Below are 13,331 nucleotides of genomic sequence, written 5' to 3' on the forward strand. Positions count from 1 at the left end.
GTTTATGTTTTATCGTCTGATTTTTGGTTAATAGTCTATTGAAGTTTATAGAAACGGAGTAATGCAATAAAAATACACAAGGGAAAAATAATTCTTACCACTCGTATAACAAATAAATATAACTTTATTGGCTAATTCATATTATGTATCGAAAGTTAAGTATTTATAATTTATAACATCAAAATGTCCATACAAATATTTCAAACCATAATATTTACGGGCACCTCGTACAAAAATCTATTCATATAATTTTATTGTGTTCAAACGTTTTGACGAACGAATTGCAATGCATAATAAAGTAATTCGTCAAATAAGTGTTATCCATTGCTGTTTTTTTCTTTTCACAATATGATTTTTGGAATTTATGAACATACATAAAGACCATATTTTCGAATAGGTTTTTGATAAGTTTTGATTTATGTGTCCTATAGTAGTGATACAAATAAGAAACCCCCATTTTGCATTTTAAATTATTCAGCAAATAATTTTTCGAGGATATTGATACATTCAAACTAAAATTTAAACGAATAGTTTCCTATGGTTATTAAACATCATGTATTAAGAATAAAAGCTAGGAAAATATAGGGACTATGCTGATTTTAAAATTATAGTAAATAATATTCATGCATTCATATTTTATAATTTATAAAAATTATACTAGTACCTATGAAAAATATTAAATTCAATATTATATAATTGTATACAATATTTATTAATATTGAATATTATTATCTCCAGTGTAATAATTTAACAACCCAGAAACTATAGTTGTGCGAATTTGCAATTAACCATTGATTTTTCATTCGAAAACAGAAGTTTGTATCACCACTTCTTAAATGGTGAAAAAAATCTCAAGTATTCGAAAATATGGTCTTAAATTCTTTAATTATACTCAAATTCTCCAAAATCAGAAAACCGTATTGTTAAAGAAAATGAGAAGTAGTAAAAATGCTTGGTGAATCATCGCATTGATTATTATAAAACTAATGAATACGATACATTTATTCACAAATAATTAATATATTTTACTAAATAAAATGTGAGTAGGTAGACATTGTAATGTGTATAGTACTAATGTTTACTTCATCATTATATTATTTCAGATGAACCATCATTCCCTCCGACGATAAACGCGAATAGAAAGAAGTACTCATCGGGTGATCTAATTAACGTCACTTGCATTGCAGGCGAAAGCTATCCAGCTGTCAACATTAGTTGGTTCTTAAATAATCAAACGGTATTTTTTCCATTATTAATTTAAATTATGTCATTGAAACACAAATCCACTCAAAAAGTTAAAACGTTTTGTTTTGTGATTGTTATTAATAGATAATTTTTATTTTAGATATGTATTATGTGTATCTGAAAAACAATACCTGATAATGCTTTTATGTTGTTAAACAAAATGTTAAGTTAACTTTTTGAATGGTTAGTATAAACTACCTACACTGTTTTTTTTAATTTGAATTGATATTATTAGGGAAGTATTTAAGAACTAAACACGATTTCGATGAAGAACCCATAATAAGATAACAAAATATAACCCTCAAATTAATTAAAATGTTTATAAAATTCATAATTTATATAAAACTCTGATTCAATAATGCACAAAATAAAAGTCATTCTAAAAATGTTAGATAATTAATCAATTTTAATGTAAAGACTCAGATAGGTTTAACATAAAATATTTAATTAAATATCACAAAATACTTTAATAAAATAGCTCAGTCCTAAAACATATTTAAAATAACAAACATTATTGTAATACGCTATTAAAGTAATAATTTCAGAACAACGAATGGTTATTGGTTATAAGATAAACAAAAATAAACATACCAAAATCACCACAGGGCATGAACTAAAAACGTAAATCTCATAATCTGATTTTTATTTAATACTTATATAATATGTATATAAGTTTAATAAATATTTAATATTTTCATTAAAAACAACGTCAAAGAAAAACACTTTTGACTAAGTAAATATTATGTATTTATAATAACTTGAAGGTTGCAAATAATTAACATTATTTTGAATAAAAGAAAAAACAGAAAGGTTATATTTAGTTACATTTTTAAAATTCCAAGTTTAAAAATCGTATTTAATTTTACTTGGTTTATTATAATTTTTTATTTATATCTATTATAGTTAAAGAGTAAATAATAATAAATTAAAAAATACTATTAATATTATTCAACATAATAATTTTTAAGTCAATTGTGCAGTTGTTATTTATTATTATTAGAATGGAAATAAATGATAACGGCATTTAGCTTAAAAATATTTTCATTTCTACCTGTTTAAATACATTAATTAATTTATACATACAATTTCCGCGTTAACATTGGTGGTCGACTGTAAATCAAATACAAAGTTCTAAAATCGTATAGGGTATACCTACTATAACCTGTACGGTGGTGTAGTCATGTTTACCATAAAAGAAAATGTTTATTATTATAATAAATTATTATTGAGATACCATTGTATAGATATAAAATGATTATATTTTTAATTCAATATAGGTATTTAGTTTATAATATATTTTAGATTCAGTAGGCTCTATAATTTTCAAGTGTTGTGTTGAAATACACCTTCCTATCTAATTATACTACTAAAAAAAGAGGTGTTTCACTATAGTTTTAATTATATACAGTGGATTTCAATATCAGTGTTATTCGCATTTAAATGCTTTATTATTGTTTTAAGCCATTCATTAAGTAATAATAATTAATTATACAGAAATACACAGACCGAGATTCATATAAGAGAAAAATCATAGATACAAAATTGTTAGTTTACTACAAAAAAGTATTTAGTGAATAAGAACAGCTTTAGAACACTGTATAATCATATAGATCTAGAAATTAAATGCAATCTTAAATTGCCTAGAAAAACCATTGATTTGATACATTGTTATAATATTACAATGTGAATGAGTAGGTACAAACGTGAAGACGGTGTGATGAGTTCGTACCTACGTACGCATTTTCATTACTATAAAATACTATCTAGTATCTGATCTTGCACATCGTTGTCCGTGACAAATTAAATAATGCCTGTTGACTTACCCCATTTCAAAATTCATGAAATGTAAACTGTACGTGTGTTTAACACAATAATTAATGAAGTTTTTGACTAAATATAAAATACAGGTCTAAAATTATAATCAGTTATATTAATTAATAACTATATTGTGCTAATGTTTTCTGTGATCAATGGCAACCCTATATAAACAAAAATGTATTAGTTTATCATGAGGAAACGAATCCATGCGTGAAATCCTCTTAAAAATTTGAATTTTGGAAATCCTTTCTTAATGCACCTTTGCATAGTGATACGATGACACAATGTCAAGTCTCTTCCTTAATGTTGTTGACTGTACCTACCGTTTGTTTATAAATTTGTTGATTATAGATTAATCAGTCAGTCATATTTTATTTTATAAATATATGTATAAGATATAATATAATATTTAATATATGAGACTACAGAAATAATAGATATACCTGTTGATCTTTTAATCTTTTTACTATTTCTCTAAATCACATATTTTAGTCCACGACATTTGTTGTCTGGAACGCAAATCGTTTACTCAGTATAGTTTTAGTTTACTTAGTAGTATAGCGTAATAAGTAGTATACTTTTATTGTCGTGTACAAACACAGGAGGTGTCCAACTATAATGTTAAACATCCTATTGAAGGAAAATAATTGACGGCTAAAAGCCAAGCCGTATACGCACTGCATCAGTGCTGGTACGACAATGATTTCGTTTAACGCGTGTAAATAAATTGCAGAAATGGATCGTTACCGTTGGACTAAGTTGTACGTAAAACGCGAAAATAATGCTGGAGTGTGAATTTATTATTAAACGTTATAATATTTAACCATTACCATTTAACCCCATAACAATCGCGCGTCGTCCCTCCCGTGTATTTTGACCGCTGCCGAGCGTTAAACGCACAGTTTTGTACAAACATAATTATCCTGTTACGCGCTTGTTTTGCACAGTCGTCCGTAGTAATTGCGAACAAAATAAATACTTTTGGATCGTCCATCGGGCTTCCTAAATAATTGAGTAAACAAAACGTAAAAAAAAAAAAAATCAGCGCCATTGAAAATCGCGTATGTTTTAACAATAATTATTTGCTACCTGTTAACCGGTCCAGCATACACATGCACGCTCGCCCGACCGACTGAAATTGTACGTTCTAACAACAACAATTTTAACGCGGAAAATGATGTGCCTATCTATACTGTACTTTTAATTTCATTTTGAAACGCTTAACTCGAAACCACAAACGCGCCGTAATAATAATTACCATATTGGTATACTTTGCGTAGTTATAATGGCATATGTAGTGACGCAAACAATGAATCGTGAATACCGAGAATCGTATATTGTTATAATGCTAACAACCTGTTCAAAAAAAAAAGTAATATTTTGTGTTCCGAGTTCTAGTACCTATATACCCTCGAGTTTACATAATCATTAACCCGCGAACGGTGATGATTATTCTCGAATTATTTGGTAGCTGCGAAATGTAAAACACAAAATACAAATACACTTTTCGAAATAATATTCGAATATTTATAGGTAATGTTACGACGGTAAACATAAATATTTTAACCAAAATGAGTAGGATATGGATATTTTTTTTTCTTAACACTACGTAAATTTCTATTGCGCCAGAAAAACTTTTTCTATACGAGTATCTATTCTATTGCTCGCAGACATGTTTATAAATAATATAATATTTCAAAATTTTTTTGCAAAAATACAATAAACCATCGATGCAAATTAGACGCATTCGATCTATTTGTATATTCGTATAACCCTTACAATTATGAGATAGTGACATCTCCTACAGTTAAACCATCCAATATTATTTTATATCTTTCGTATAATATATATTACTTATTAAAATTGTATACATGTAGAAAATACAGTACAACAGGGAAAGTACACTTGATAATTGAATTTTTTCACTTTCACGTCCAATGCGTAAAGAATGTAAAAAGTTCACGTTCATGTAAACTTGTTTCATAAAAGAACACGTTCTAAAAAATAAGTAACAAGTACCTAATTAATAAGTACATAGGGAGTTGGAACGTCCGTTGTAGTTATTATTTTATAAATCTTTTAAACTTTAATAAAGTGTAAATTATTTCTAAGAAATCGTTTTTTTTTACGTATGTAATAACATTATAATAGATAGTTATAAAATAAAATATCTTACTAGGGACAAAAAAACAAAAAATATATCAATTTTGTTTATTTTTAGAAAAATCTTCAATCTTCCTACTTCTTATTAATACTTTGTTTATCTGTCACCAACATTAACTTCCTGTAAAATGTTATTTTTAACTATTATGAATATTTAAAAAAAAAAAAACAAAAACTTAAATACTGTGCAATAATCTAAATTGATCGACGCTACCACATAGATAAAACGTCTTAACGGAAAAATTACAATTCTACTAAAAATCCGTTCAGGCAACGTTTAAGTAACGCTTTGCTGTATGGTAAGCTCAATACTTAAAGCGTGGATCACTATAATAGATGTATAAAATTTTAATTCAGTGATATAATATTGTATACGAAAAACTATTACAAGCGAAGACAGTCTCTCAGCTTATTTCACCATGTATTTGTTTTTTTCTAATATGTATTGTTACTAAAGTAGTAATTCATTTTAAAATTAGTAGGTATAACGGTAGATTGATTAAATTTTTTTCAAAAACTTTATAGGTATTTATAAATATATTTTATTGTTATATAATTATAATAATTATATGTATTATTTATATTAACATTTAAATCAATACTGCTTTACCGTAAAAATGTGTGAATTAGTTCATGGTATAATTTTATCAATCAATTTACATAATATTTTAAAAATACCATTGCATACAGTTAAATTCATAATATACGTAAAAGTTTTAATTTCCCACGAATTTTGTTTTTGAATTTTAAAAAAAATAATACATAATATTGTTCTCCATTGTACGAACTAAATAAAATTTGATACCAGAATCCATCTTCAAAATTGAAAATTAAAGCATTTTTACTGCCCCAAAAGATGATGACGAACACAAAAATTAAAAAATCAAATTGAAAAAAATATATTTTGGAAAATAGCATTATGATGTTTATGCAATAATAATACAGAGATCAAAGAAAAGTTTTGAAATCTCTTATTAATAACATTTTTTAAATTACAATAAAATCGTTACTTTTAGTTTAAAGCGTTTAAACGTCTACTAATTTCATCAAAATTTGAATTTCAAGTGATTTCAGTATGAACTAGTATGAACTAACTAGTAACTACTATGAACTACTTATGAAGAATCTAATACTTAATTACTCCACTTAGTAAATAATTTTAATTTATGACATTATATCCTTGTGAGTATGCGTTATTTGAGTAACATAATAGATGACATTTAAGTTATTTATTTATTTTCTTCACTTACCTTGTGTATGATACTAATATAATATTTAAACTTCGAATTTTATCATGATTGTTAATGTACGCTGTGTACGCTTTAAAAAAAAAAATATCTTAATTATTTCATGATCTCATTTGATATACGCTTTGACTTACAGTTAGTTTAGTCTTCTTTTAAGTTGTTTAAAGCAATACGGTTTTTACTATATTTTCAATAAAGTTTATTATCATAAACATTATTTTCTTTTCTATAAATATTATAGATGTATTTTTTTAATTAAAAAAGATACATAATTGTATTTACTCATTATTAAGAGATTATTCTTATTCTTTTTCATAAATAAATTTAACAAAGTGATTAAATAAAAATTAAATTACTTAATAAATGGGTATTTCAGTTTTAAATTGAAAACTTTTATATAATAAAGCGCGTATACCTACCCATAAAAACCGACTTGTGTTATTTACCCAGGGCACGCTTTCGATGCACTACACTTCTCATTTTTTATACAATCGTACTCACATTTGATCTATTTTTCCGGTATTTCATAAATCAAATTTTGAAGTATATCCAACCTGCGAAATATAACTCATAAAATCCCGGCACTGAAAAGTTATTATTAACTTTACGTCATTGTTGTTATCAGACGTTGATATGAATTTATAATAAAAAATGTATACGAATATCGAATATGTATATGTATCGTATGTCATAATTTGTTAAGTTAAATCAATTTAATTTTTAAGCAAATTGAAAAATATATTTACTATTTTGAAATGCATTTCAATCATATACCTAATATTATGATCACGTTGTGTAGTATATAGATTAAGTTTATATTTTTTCCCTCGTAAAAAAAAAGTAATTTATTGTAAGAACATTAAGAGTGTACTATAAACTCAACTTATAAAATAAATGTAGGCTCACTTAAATTCGTTTTTGCTACCTACATTTCTGTATTATAAGTAAACCATTTAAATTTTAAAATTCTGAATATTATACCTATGGATATAATACATACATTATATAAACTAGACTACTATAATTAAGAATGGGTCAATTAATTGAAAAGTTAACTTTTTAATTAAATAGTTAATTTTTTTATTAACTTAATAACTTAACTATCTAGTTAACATACCATATATTTTAGATATTTCCAATTTATATAAAAAATAATTTGTTAAACTAAAATTGTGTTTACCTACCTAACCTATCTAACCTGGCGTAATTTGGTCATGTTTGTAGGGAGGGGATACATTTTTTTATATTTTACCTATACCTCCCCTCTCAAAAAAAAAAAATAAAAAAATTGTATTTATCACTATTAACCATTCAATGCAATAAATGTATGTACGCATGTGACACGAAAACACAAAAAAATACGATACCTAAATCACCCTCCGTAATTAGGCCACTGTACAGTTGTAAATTAGTAAGAATAGTACATAGGATGCATTTTTAATAAAATTGAAGGTGTTACTTATTTAAAAAAAGAAACAAATTTAAGTTGCAAAGTTGCACAATCACTACATAATATGTTATCCATATAATAATTTAAAAAATGTATTTTTAACTAAATTCAGTTACTTAGTTTATTTTTATCTCCATAAAAACTTTAAAATTGTATATACATTCTTAAATCTTAAATCTTTTAATTGATTTAACTAACTTAGTTATTTTTTTCATTTAATTACCCACATTTAGTAATAATTATAGGATGACACTAATATGTTAATTTTTTAAATGGTTGCACTTTTAAATTATAAGATCTGAAATATATGTTATTACTTATTACTCATAATGATAATAATATTTATTTTTAACTTATTACCTAGTTTTATAGTTACAAGCCAAGTGTAAGGTTTCCTAGTGTAAATTTTCATTATTTCAATCAAAAATATTCTTCGATTTTGATAATATTCAAAACAATAGATCACGACAATTTTTTCTTAGCCAATATTAAGTTTCTTAATAGGTTTTTTGTCACACCTACACTTAAAGTTTAATTTTCCATCTCAGTTATAACATTAGATAATGACCTTTTTCTGTCCACCGGACAGTAAATACTTTTTGATATACGAGTGATGATATGAACATATATTTTTCATGAGACTTTTCATTTTTTCACCACCCGCTTACTACTGTTCTATTACAGTACTTTTCCTCTCCATCAACCGGAAGCTTCATAAAAATACTTTTACTCCACTACTGGTTTTGGTCTAATATATCATGTACTAGCTGATAAGTGGTTACTCCCACACTTTTCTATGAAAGAGTTTAGTAAATCTTGACAATGAAAACGACAAGAACAGTTGATAAATTAACAGCCAACAGCGTAATCGATGGGGACAAACTGTCAGCCTTTCAATAACCTGTTCCTTTTTAAAAAATGTCTTAGTTTTTATAGTTTGATTTTATGTAACTTAACTGTCTGAACTGTTTCTAATTATATTATTAACTACACAATTTTATATGAATTATTATGCATACTAATTACTGAAACTACTCATAAATTATTTTAAATCTAAAATATCAACAAAAAAAAACCTATGTAGGGTTCAAAATAATATTATAAATATGGGAGAAAAATAGATTATTCCGAACATAATTTTGTTGTTAAGCGTTAATATAACAAAGACACCACAATAACACATATTAGTATGACCTCCCATCAAACCATAGGTACTTATAAAAATGAATACATTATAATAAGCATTTAAAAAAAAATAATTACAAAAACTAAGTTTAACAGTATGTATAACCTTTTAATTACCTCCCACAAATAGATCTAGGGATACCTTTCATATTGGTTACCTTCAGATACTAATCAAACTATAATATGTAACATGGTTATAATAATCCATAAATTATAAATACCATTACCTTAGTAATATCGATAAATAGCAGAGGTTTTACAAAAAATTACACTTATGTTGTATGGCTTCGTATTCAGTCAGTCTTCGCGAAATGCACGTGTCACACACGCCACCCACGACAAAAATAATTCACTTTTCGCGTTTGCCAGTCAACATACTATTTTATACCAATAATTACTATGAATTATTTAAATATTAAATTTAGAGTAATTATTTGTATACTATACTTATTACCTATTCAAATAAACTAAAATTTTATCATTAAAACTGAACAAAACAAAAACATGTGTTAATAAAAAAATTTAAATTTAGAGTGATTGAATAAATATTAATATTAATACTTTATCAACTTGAATTACTTGTTGGTAATTAAATATATATAAATATATAATTTATACACATGTATGTTGTATAATGTTAATGAAACATATTGTATTAATTGTTTGGTGTTATTATTTTTACTCTATACAGGCTGAAAACATGAAATCAGTACGTATCCAAACCACGTTCGAACGTAAGGTTTCCGAACTAGTAATAATGAGATCCTATCTAATAACAAGAGCTAGCACGTTGTTATTTCCGACTGGCCGTATTAAAGTGATATGTGAAATTTCTCAATTCGACTTGTACAAACAGTCGGCTTTTTTAGAACTGGTTGACAACGCACCACCAAAATCGGCACAAGTCATCGCTCCGAGTCTGTCACCACATTCTACAGGTAAAATACTTAAGATTAATAGCTAAAAAAAAATATAAAAACTAGTACCTACTCAATAATCTACCTGTTAGATTCAATATCACTTGTTTGATTTTATTTAAAACGTATGAATAAAAGTAGTAGCGATAACTAAAATTCATAAATATGTATATGTACCTATATAGTAGGTAAATCATTAGCAGCTGTAGTCTGTAATCAAACAGATTTCATAATGAATATATTATTATGAATTATAATTTTAATTTTTGACAATAATTTATTTTAAAACAAATTAAACATAAGAATAATAGATATAATAAGATATTTTATCACCCATTTTATTAAGCACTATCAGGTTATCAGGGAGAGAATATACCTATTGTAGTATCAATCGACAATCTGTAATAAATAATAATACGTTTAAATATATTTGTAGTAAAATTATTAGCAAACGTTATAAAAACTAAACATTTTTAAAGCTTAAATGAAAATTGAAAGCATACCATCATTAATGAGCCTTTTTTGTGATCTACTTCTAAACATCACAAATAGTTCATTTATAAAAATGTTACGTCATTTACTTTATGTAATGTGTATACTATTATGTTTTAATAAAATATCTAAAACATATTTTTAAAAATGTTATATTAACGGCTACAGGTACTATAACAATGATGCGAGATGCATCAAAAAACATTATTCTTTCTTTCGTGTCTAGAAGTATTAGTATTACATAATGATGTATTAGTAGCTAACTAGCACTTAAATGTAAAAGTACCTGCTGTTCTCGATAATATGAAGATGTCCAATTTTTATTATTATCGGGTTTTGTGAACATTTATTTTCTTTTGCATGTCTTGTTACAAGAACATGAATGGTAGACAAATACAACAAAATATGTTATACTTGTACCACTAATCACAATAAATATTAACCATTTGTTTTTATCATGAAATGTTTCTAACTTCTAGGTAAAGCTCCAAGATTACAGAATTGGACGTCGATTATGTTCATCATGTTATTTATCGTCAACACCAAACTTCTGTAATTATAATATTTATATAACTGGGAACTGAACTGACCAGCTACGTTACAATTATTCAAATAATACTATAAAATATAAAATAATACATAGAAAGTTGATATAGTCTTATAATATATAAAATAACTAAAAATATATATTATATTTTAATGATGTTTACCTAACGACCCGTGCAAGCACTAGATTTTTTTTTAAAGTTAATGTGTTCTATTAATTTGTTGATTATGTGTAATTATTATTGTTAAGCTGATAAAAAAAAAAATATTTGGTATAATAATTGTGGTTATTATTTATTGTGTAACACTTATAGATATTTTTTTTGTCAATAATCATCTGGTCAAATGTCACTCGACAATCCAAGAACAGGCAACCGTTTTATTTTACCATATTATAAACCTTGGGGACCATTAGTCATTACTCATTAAATATATTAGTAATATATTGGTAACACGCCATGTTATTGCTGCAATAATAAACAAGATTCTATAAGCTTTTGGGATAGCACTTAAATAAAAGTATGTGTATTATGTAAATAGAAAAACATATTTGAGCTATAGGAATATACCTACAAGTGGGAAAATTTAATATATATTTTGGTCGAATAAAATAAAAATAAATGTGTGAACAATAATATTGTAATACCTATTTACCCACATAATTATTCATGGAAAGTATTAGCTGATGCCAAAATATGCATGCCTATACCTATATGAATAATGAATAGATACACATTTTTAGAAGAAATTGTAAAATGTGTAAAGAAAATTGAAAATATAGTTAATATATATATAAGAATAACAGAAAGACGTACCAATCATTTTGGGTGATTTTGTATGCAGTAGATTGGTAGGATAACATTCACAGGATAAGCATTTATATTTTTTATATATGGTATAGGCTTCTAATATAACTATTTAGATGTTGTGTCGTATATAATATTGTGTTAAACTATGATGTAAAACTAATATTGCGTGCCACGTGTCCGCATAAGTTTATATAGGTTCATAGAAATATTGACGTATACTCGACACTCGTATACATAATATACTACATTAAGCTTGCAAATTAATAAAAAAAATTCTCAGAAACATATACATTATATAAACTAAACTTTGAAAATATTTCAAAACCTATACTGGCTATACTTACCCAATAAGCCATGCCATAATAATAGAAAAAAAATATCATACCATTAAAATGTTAATAATAAAAACGTGCAAAAAATCAATGAATGAAATGTCTTGGTGAAATAAGTGAAGCTGAAAAAATATGTTTATTTATTGTATTCTCTCTTTGTCCAATAGCCTATAAATTTGTCGCAAGGGCAACGCTCCGGCTATTTACATTATTCAATTCACTTTCATCTACCTAATCGTCTGCAATGTATTTGTTTCTGTATTTTGTAAATAATAATACATTTATTAAAAACCTATACTAATAAATTATTTAAATAAATACGTAGAATCTAGGCTTATAAAATATAAATATCTACCTACAGAGTACAAATATTAGGTAGTAGGTACCATTAATATCACGTACAAACAAGTATTAAATACATGACTATATGTTTATTAACCTTGGTAAATTACCTTGTATATAATATTATCATTAGGCGTAATAAGTAATTATGACTTTAGTTCCATATTTAATATTTTTATTGAAATTTAAAAGAACCAGAAAAATATAAAAACTTTTTCCAGCTACCTCCATAAATATTAAATTGAAAATATGCAGCACAACGTACCTATTATGTACCTATATGCATTATGCACGTCGGCGAAAAAATATATGATAACATTACCTACTGCATACTCAGCAACACACAGCAAATAAGAACAACGCAGGTATTAGCCGTATTTGTTGCCTTGTCGGTTTTTTTTTTTTTAAGATCGAAAGCATTTCAATTTCTTCTGTTTGAAATTGGATTTTGTATTTGCATGTAAATGTGACAACGGGCTAAACTACAACAAAGTCATCGATCGAATAAACGCGTTTTGTCAAAATGGCTATTACAGACACCTGGTGTGTATAAGTAAGTATATAAAACATGACATAGGTTTTTGAACAAATAGTCAATAACAACAGAGATATATATAAACATTATAAATGATGAATAGAAATCAGCAACATAAAATAATATATGCTCTACCCATAATATAACTAATATAATACAATAAAATATGGACTAGTTACACTTATATTATCTGTATCTTAAATTGTATACTTATATTATCACAAATATTATTTTAAATATACAATAACTA

General features: G+C 25.7%; 1 protein-coding gene across 1 annotated transcript in view; it reads left to right on the top strand.

Annotated features, from left to right (window-relative positions):
* The window catches only part of LOC114130618 (uncharacterized), a 72,221-nt gene extending 60,877 nt beyond the window's left edge, over window positions 1–11,344 (top strand). The window contains exons 5-7 of the mRNA XM_027995625.2: window positions 1,104–1,237; window positions 9,800–10,046; window positions 10,997–11,344. Of these exons, the coding sequence (XP_027851426.1) occupies window positions 1,104–1,237; window positions 9,800–10,046; window positions 10,997–11,073 (458 nt within the window). The 3' untranslated portion in view covers window positions 11,074–11,344. The remainder of the gene's footprint in view (window positions 1–1,103; window positions 1,238–9,799; window positions 10,047–10,996) is intronic.
* Window positions 11,345–13,331: the final 1,987 nt, after the last annotated feature.

This window comes from Aphis gossypii, chromosome 2, assembly GCF_020184175.1.
Source record: "Aphis gossypii isolate Hap1 chromosome 2, ASM2018417v2, whole genome shotgun sequence".
NCBI classification, from domain to species: Eukaryota; Metazoa; Arthropoda; class Insecta; order Hemiptera; family Aphididae; genus Aphis; species Aphis gossypii.